We start from the raw sequence: 9,281 nt of genomic DNA on the forward strand, positions 1-9,281 counted from the left end.
CATCGTGTGTGTGTGCGCGAGCGAGCGAGAGAGAGAGAGAGAGAGCAGTGTGTGTGCCAGGATAAGTGGCAGTAAAATACATTACAGTATGTCAACAAAACACTAGCCTGCTATGGATGAACATATTTTTTTTTACATTCAATCAAATTGAATAAATTCCATTATTATGTCGCAATTAACATACCGCTCTGAAGTCATCCTCAAACTTGTATGCGCCCCCACCTAATTCGCTATAAACACACATTTGCTATACAATTCGCTATAAACACTGACCAAAAAGTTCAATGGAAATTGTAACGTGATAACCGTTATTTATAATGACGAACGAACGAAGATCATGTCTTCCAAGATTTTATTGTACAAAGGAAAAATAAATAAATAAATACAAAATGTTTAATGTGCTAAAATCGTTTCTTAAGCTGCTTAACTGATGGATATTTTTAAATTAACCTTACCTCTAAAATAGCTATTTACAGTATGTTGTGATAATTGTCACTGTTCAGTTTAAGTTACAATTGAATACATTAATTAATTACTGAAAACTGGACTTACGCGGTCTGTTCTTCTTTCCCGAATCCACGCGTCTTCGGAGTCTGCAGCGCTTCGCAGGCGAACCATTGTTGTGTACATCCTGATGAAGATGGTGGAGATTTTCAATACCATTATGGCCACCGCTACTATCACTAGCACCCAGACCACCTTTAGATGAAATACACTCCCCGTTATCGGATTGTAGGGTGTGAAATCCGTTTACTAAACCGTTCGTGTAGTGCGTCGTTCCGTTTTGATCGGATGTTTCAGCATTTTCCATTATTTTACGCAGCAAATATGATCGCTCGGAAGACGGACAGATGCGTAACGATTCGACGTTTCGAAGGCGCTTCAAAATTTGCAATAGTTTTATCAGAGTTCTACATAAATGCTGAAGTGTTATAAAGAGATGAAGACTAGACAGGTCTTCAACATCTTATTTGAGGTCACTGTCGGTCATTTCTTCTTTACACACTGCATGGCTGTTTCCGAGTCAAACAGCCGGCCCGGTATATGCGACGTCACTGAGGAAAATGCCTCCACTCCCTCTCGCTGAAACGTCATGTTTTAGAGCCGCCTACTTACATATGTGACCCTGGAACACAAAACCAGTCATAAGGGTCCATTTTTTGCAGTTGAGATCTATACATCATCTGAAAGCTGAAATGAACTAAAATGAAAACCTGGAATCTGAGGGTGCAACAAAATCTAAATATTGAGAAAATCGCCTTTAAAGTTGTCCAAATGAAGTTCTTAGCAATGCATAATTAGCCTAGTAATCCAAAATTAAGTTTTGATATATTTACGATAGGAAATTTACAAAATATCTTCATGGAGCATGATCTTACTTAATATCCTAATGATTTTTGGCATAAAAGAAAAATGTTTAATTTTGACCCATACAATGTATTGTTGGCTATTTCTACAAATATACCCGTGCGACACTTATGACTGGTTTTGTGGTCACATATGGCATACCAGGCTACTTACTATTACTGTTTCCTACAGGTATTTAAATGCTGACAAAGTTTTCGTGTTACCTAAGTTTATTTATTTAGGCCATCTGGTAAGAAAGTCTTGTTCAAATGTCACTTTAAACTGAATATTGTCTTAATTGCACCACTCACGTGGACTTTGGCATAATACCCGTTTGACAAAGAAGAGTGTAGCTATTCATAAGTAATGAATGAATACACTTTGTCTGTGTTGTTAAACCAATTATTAAATAAAACTGTAGGCACAATATAACATAATAGCGTGGGTAAGAGGAAAAAACAAACATATAACACTGGCAGACAATGTACACCATTCTAATCAATATGTGAAAAATTGTTTGCCCTATTCAGTTTTTGAATTGATTTTATATTCAGAGCAAGATTCTTTGTCTTCTACAGCAATGTGACGACTGTTAGCCTATTTCTAATGTGTGGGTGGAAAAATTGTTCAAGAGCTAACAAAAGCAAGTTTTGTATTTCATTTGGAAACCAAGGTCCTAGAGTCTGGAGGAAGGGTGGAGAAGCTCATAGCCCAAGTTGCTTGAAGTCCAGTGTTAAGTTTCCACAGTCTGTGATGATTTGGGGTGCAATGTCATCTGCTGGTGTTGGTCCATTGTGTTTTTTGAAAACCAAAGTCACTGCACCCGTTTACCAAGAAATTTTGGAGCACTTCATGCTTCCTTCTGCTGACCAGCTTTTTGAAGATGCTGATTTCATTTTCCAGCAGGATTTGGCACCTGCCCACACTGCCAAAAGCAACAAAAGTTGGTTAAATGACCATGGTGCTGGTGTGCTTGACTGGCCAGCAAACTCAACAGACCTGAACCAAGAGGAAAATGAGAAACAAGAGACCAAAAAATGCAGATGAGCTGAAGGCCACTGTCAAAGAAACCTGGGCTTCCATACCACCTCAGCAGTGCCACAAACTGATCACCTCCATGCCACGCCGAATTGAGGCAGTAATTAAAGCAAAAGGAGCCCCTACCAAATATTGAGTACATGTACAGTAAATGAACATACTTTCCAGAAGGTCAACAATTCACTAAAAAAATGTTTTATTGGTCTTATGAAGTATTCTAATTTGTCGAGATAGTGAATTGGTGGGTTTTTGTTAAATGTGAGCCAAAATCATCAAAATTAAAAGAGCCAAAGACTTAAACTACTTCAGTCTGTGTGCAATTAATTTATTTAATACACGAGTTTCACAATTTGAGTTGAATTACTGAAATAAATGTACTTTACCATGACATTCTAATTTATTGAGATGCACCTGTATTGTCTCAAAATATTTGTAAGTAATACTACTTTATGTCATTTTGAATTTGTTCATTCACTAAACGCAAAATGCCTCATTCAGCTAATAAATTCAAGGCATTACAGATTTCTTTCTCAACAAATTAGTTGTTCTGCAAATTAACACAATAAATTGAGCTATTATTTTGATAATTGGCTATATAGTTTTAAAGACTATTTCACTTGTGAAGTATGCTATCTTTGTTTCTGTTGAGCCTGATAAAGCAAAGATATTCATAATTACTATGAAAAAGCACTAACACCTGACAACTCTAAGCTCAGATAAGCTCTTTAAATCACAACACAAGAAATATCTAACAATAATGATAAAAAACAACAACAAAAGGTTAAAAAACTATCAGCAAACAGTGAAACAATAATCATATAATAGTGACCACATAAGTTATTCATGCTGAAATGCATGCAGGGACCTCAATTTTGTTCAGTGTGAAATTCTTTGTTCAGACAACTATGTTTGACAAGTTGGGATGGCATTTGGGGGAATTCTGTTGGTCTAACATGTTTTTTTTTATGTCATTTCAAGTAATTCCCATTTCTTAGTACTTCAGCATTCAGTGCAGATGCAGATGTATACCGAATGGACCTGGTCCTCTAAATTAAATCTTGGGTTGCTACTTCCAGTATACGTATATTCTGCAGTTAATTAGAGTAAATATGCGTACTGAGGATGCAAAGACCTGAGAGAAGAACAAGTGAACTTTATATTTACCCAAAGCCTTAAAATTAATTTTAAATGGTATGAGACATTCTTTTTGTTCTGTCCTGTTAAAAATAATGTAAGCACGTCTTTAACCCTATGAAGCCTACTGTCTCATATTTGATACAACAATATTTTAAGGCCTCTAAATGATTAACATCATCAAAACCTTTCTGAAAAACCTGTTAACACAATCTTCTACATGCCTTCTGTCAGTTCTTGCCTTCTGATAGTTTGTACTTTTTTTCTTAGAAAGTAAAAGGCCTTTTAGTGTAATTCTAATAATTTATTTTAAGTAAATATAAGAGTAACTTTTATATTGTTAGTTATATTTCAAGATGTACATTTTCTGAACTGATATTGAAGAAACTTCTACAAATCCATGACTTAGTAATTCATCCTTATAACTGAAAGAAACATAGGTGGATATTTACATACAATAATGATTTTACATAGTTTTATTATTTTACATCTGACAGCCATTATTATTATTATTATTATTATTATTATTTAACTTTGGAAGAGACATGTTAAATAAAAAAGCTAAATAAAGCAAAATATAGGCACCAGCATGAAAAGTAAACCTTTAGCATTTTGAGTGGCATTGCCTCAAGAGGGCGCTATGAGCGCGATAGAAGTTAATAATGTTCAGTAACCATATACACTGACCAGCCACAATATTAAAATATCGTGTAGGTCCCACCATGTGCTGCCAGAACAGCTCTGCTGAATGTATACTGTGGTATCTGACACCAAGACATTAGTAGCAGATCCTTTAAGTCCTACAAATTGTGAGGTGGGGCCACAATGGATTGAATTTGTCCAGCACATCCCATAAATTGCTCAATTGGATTGAGATCTGGAGAACTCTTCACTGTCATGTTCCTCAAACCATTCCTGAACAATTTTTGCAGTGTGGCAGGGTGCATTATCCTGCTGAAAGAGTCCGGTACCATCAGGGACCACCGTTGCCATGAAAGGGTACATATTCTGCAACAATCTTTAAGTAGGTGGCATCTGCATAAATGCCAGGTTTCCGAGAAGGGTATAACTGCAGCCTGGAGATCTCCAAATGGGGGCGGGAACTCCAAAACGGGGTGGGAGCTCCAAAATAGGGCGTGGCTTCCTCCCATTGGCAGACAGGCACATGACACGCATGCCCACATTTCCCCCCAATCCACTTCAGTGCAAACTCCGCCCCACAGCTGATTCTAAAGATTTTATTGGTTGTGTCAATTAAAGTGTTGATTTCCTACACTATGCTACAAACAATGCTAACCCCGGCCTAAACCTACCCCACACCTGACCCTAACCTTAACCAGTGAAATTAACTGCACGGCAGGATTGGTGCTGAATAGCGTGGTAAAGAAAGATGCAGTTCAGGAGATAAACAGTTAATAAGATTATGCGATATGAGATCATTCCGTAACTCCCCAACCGGACCTCACCGGACAATGGCACCTTTTTAGTTACACCCAGCGTCACTACCCACTCCTTCCCTGCGAATTTCACCCCCACTGCTTAGAACAAAGCGATAGAGTAAAATCGTTCCCCTGCGCTGCCCTGGGACGGCTCGCGGGAGAGCTCGTGGGTGATTCCCCTTTACATCATGAAGCAGATGTTCAAACTCCAGTCCGAACACCACTGGCCACGAGCTTTGGGCTCTGCTCTCACGGAGAATATTTACTTATATAGCATATTTTATTTTAGATGAACTAGAAACAATGTTTAATTTATAAAGTTTTATTTTGAAATGTAAGTCAATAACAATTGGCTGGAGCCAGAGCCAATGGTGAAAGTCTTTGCGCAAGGAGACTCTGCCCCATTTTGGAGGTTCTGCCCACTTTTGGAGTTCACGCCCCATTTTGGAGATCTCCGGTCTGCAGTTATATATACTTGGATTTTGGAGATCTCTGGTCTGCAGTTATCTACTTGGGGTTTCCCAGCAGAACATCACCCAGAGCATAATCCTCCACCAGTCTGCCTTCTTCCCATAGTGCATCTGCATCCTGCTGCCATCTTTTCCCAAAAACAGCCTTGTCTTGTCAAAGATTCTTCACTGAGCTATGCAATTACTTTAGCTCTTAATATATGGCAACAATTATGTCATTTGTGTCCATTTTTATATCTCTTAAGTTATTAGGAGAAATATTTGTATTAAATAAAACAACTGAGAGGCCTCCATTAGCAATGGAAGCAATGACATTTTCCTCTGGTTTTATAAGAGTGATGGTCTCTGTCCAAAGTACTAGTTCCCATATTTGTAAAATTCCTGCACGATGTCAGATGTTTCTAGGTGAAACTGTTTCTTTTGATGTAGAGGACAGCCACTGTCTCACTCGTAAAACAATCTCTCAGAGTATGAAATAAGGGAATAAAAGTGCAAAAGGTGTCTAAAACTGTACAGTATATGTGTAGACTGGGGTGTGTATCTCCAAAGTCTCAAAACTGAGTAACAGAGATGTGTCTGCTAGGTGTATGGTGTCATTATAATTAACATTTATTTCATTTCTATCTTATAGACTTTTTTTTGCTGTTTCTGTCAAGTCTAATGCGTTTTTGATCTTTCCACCCTTTACATTCTTTCTGGACTATAGCGAAGTTGAAGTTGAATCTTTGTTCAAAGCTACAATAAAAACACCAACATTTGTCAATGCTGTAGTTACACATATTTGAATAAATCATAAATTTCAACATTCTGTTCAGTGTAGGAAATTTACTGATTTGTGCTATTCTAAGATGCTTTCTACTTACTGTCATTCTTCAGAAAACTTAATATCATCTGGTATCAGCCCAGATAGGACATTACACAGTTATGTGTTATTACATCTATAATACAACACAAGACGCATTAGAAGCTCTTGTGCGGCAATGATGTCTTGTTGTCCTCCAACCACTGGGAGTAACATAACTCCCCTAAGTTCCGAATAACAATGAAAGAAAAAGACTGATATTAGTCATATTAGACTGGCTCTATTATCAGACAATGAAAAGGAAAGGGGTTTTGTCTGCGGAAGGCTATAAGCCTTTTAAGCACAATAATTGTGTCCTACTATAGGCATTTTCCCCTTTCAAATTATGCACTTACTCTTTTAAAATATTTATAGCATTAAAAAGTTTTATAAACAAAGGAATTAGTACTTTAAATGTTTAAACTGATACACACTTATATCGATGGCACAATAGTTGTTGTAGTGTACATAGAGGTTTCTACTCCTTAATTTGTTAAAGGGATAGTTCAAACAAAAGTGAAAATGGTTGTCATTTACTCACTTTTATGACTTCCAAATGTTTACGACTTTATTTCTTCTGTGACACGCACAAAAAAAGTGGGTTAAAGGTAAATGAGGTCCAGTGCTAGATCAAAAACAATTAAAAAAAATCTTCTAGTGAGCAAAGCTTGCATTTCTGTAAGACTAGATTCATTAGAGATTTAAACAGCCTCAAATGGCAGGTCTAGTTCATTGCTATATGCTATAGCTAAAGTTATTTTATTCAGTCAGCTGCCTTATTATGTGTTTGCTGCATTTAATCTGGAAGTCAAGTATATTCTTTGTGCAGAAATATATTAGGGAAATAAGTTTCTTTCATCAATGACATTGATAAGCACTACTCTGATTTCAAATCACAACAACACAAACAATCTGGCAATTATTTGTTAAGGTGGCAATCACATTTACATAACTGCTAATTTAATTTATATTAACAGTATTAAATTACACATTTGTCATTTTTAAAAAACATTTTTAAAGTCGCAATGAAATGGAAACAGCGACATATCTTTTCTTTCTTATCGCGACGTACATTCAGGTTATCAGATTATCCAGATTGACAGATTATTGAAAAAGAATGCCATTTAATGCTGACTATAAATGGTCAGGCATGTTTTCTGAATGCTCGATTAAGATAAAGGTCAAAACAGGAGGTCACTAATAGATCTTTAGGCTTTGGAATAAGAAAATGGCGAATAAACTCAAGCCTTTTTGACAGAACTGAAGAACGTGCATCCAAGTACCAAACAGATGATGTGAATATAATCAACCAAACTTACTTCAAGAATACACATACTTAGCTCAAGAAGTAGTAAAAAAAGGCAAGTGCAAACTTATGAAGAAAGAAGGGTTCAGCACTGGACTTAAATAGGGCTAAACATTTAAATTTAAGAATATAGCTGTAAGCAAAAATTATATGGTCAAGCATGTTAGTAACATCATAGACATTGCATTAAGCATGATTCAAAGAATAAAACCACCACAGAACTAGCATATTATACTAGTTGTTACTCCATTTTATGCCAAACTTATGCCAAAATGTTATGGTTCTGTCAAGCCATGTTCCCAAGGTCACATGCTAAATTTAGTCTTTATAAGCCAAATAGTTCAGATACAACATCACGTCAGGCTTGACATTGTTGCCGTCAACTTTGCTAGCATGTTGCATGAAAAAAAAAAACTTAACTATTAATTTAAAATGGCAGACTGAGAAAATGTTTGACCTTGGGAAGACAATATTTCATATGTTTCGTATTTCATATGACGAAAGGAGTTTAAAGTGCCCCTATTATGGATTTTTGAAAATTACCTTTCATGCAGTGTGCAACACAGCTCTAAGTGAATGGAAACATCCTGCAAAGTTTTAAATCTGAAAGTGCACCGTGTATAAAGTTATTGTCTCTCAAAAGAAAGTCGACTCTGAATTACTGAAACGAGTCGTTTTTTTTAAATGTATTTTTATTGCATTTTAACTATACACATGTACATATAAATTTTCATGTAGCAAAGAAAACACACACACACACAAAGGCTTCTCAGTATTTTACATTAATATACAATATCACCTCTTCTTTTAGTCTTCTATCAACACATTTCCAACTCCACCACATTTTAAAAACAATTTGAAAGGTCCCCAAACGCCATCAAAAATTATGTATTTATCTCTTAATATGTTATCTTTCCATTAACAAATTTGTTACCATTTCTTTCAGCCAACGTCCTATATTTGGTGCATATATACTTTTCCAATTTAAAGCTGCAGTCCGAAGGTTTTGCCTCTTTGTCGCCATCTCTGTTTGAAAACCTGCAATTGCAGCTGTTTGCGGAATTATCTCCCTTGCGTGGGTTGTGCGCCGGCACGGCTCCAGCACGGATGAATCAAATGTTTTGAGGAGTATGTGTGTGTGGCAGTCAGTCACCGCACCGGTATGGATATTTACTGTACTTCACAATCACAGATTCTAGCCTACGTCTTGTAATATATGACCCAAATAAGAATTTTCGAACAAGTAACAAGTTTGTTCTGACCAACCGAGGAAAAAAGCATTACAATAAATCGCGCTACCAATGGTGATTTAATCTAAAGATCGGTTAGCTCATATAACATCAAACCATGCAAATTATTATTATTGTTAGACTTTATTCTCAAATTATTAATGTTAACAACATCAGCATTGCCTATAGTGTGTATTAGCGTGTAGATTTCAATTTCTGTACAGTCTAATCTATAATTGTCATACCATTCGAATTTCACTCAAAAAGCTAATTATGCTCCCTTCGAACTGGTTGTCTTTACAATACAAATCTTATGTAATCCCAGGCTATCTGTGTCAGGATCATGGACCTGTTTTGTAGTGTTTTGCCCGTTTCTGTTCCTGTTTTCCCTTATTTGGTCATGTTCCTGTCCTCGTTTAGTCTGATTGTCATATGTGATTAATCTGTGTCTTGTTAATTACTTCGTTTGTGTTATGT

At 36.3% G+C, this 9,281-nt stretch overlaps 1 protein-coding gene across 1 annotated transcript in view; it reads right to left on the minus strand.

Moving 5' to 3' along the window:
* LOC107584196 (pantothenate kinase 1-like) overlaps positions 1 to 244 on the minus strand; it is a 9,728-nt gene extending 9,484 nt beyond the window's left edge. Inside the window, exon 1 of the mRNA XM_016270700.1 lies at positions 185 to 244. Within this exon, the coding sequence (XP_016126186.1) occupies positions 185 to 244 (60 nt within the window). The remainder of the gene's footprint in view (positions 1 to 184) is intronic.
* Between the last annotated feature and the right edge of the window lie 9,037 nt (positions 245 to 9,281).

This window comes from Sinocyclocheilus grahami, unplaced genomic scaffold (assembly GCF_001515645.1).
Source record: "Sinocyclocheilus grahami isolate Dianchi unplaced genomic scaffold, SAMN03320097.WGS_v1.1 scaffold57.1, whole genome shotgun sequence".
Classification (NCBI taxonomy): domain Eukaryota; kingdom Metazoa; phylum Chordata; class Actinopteri; order Cypriniformes; family Cyprinidae; genus Sinocyclocheilus; species Sinocyclocheilus grahami.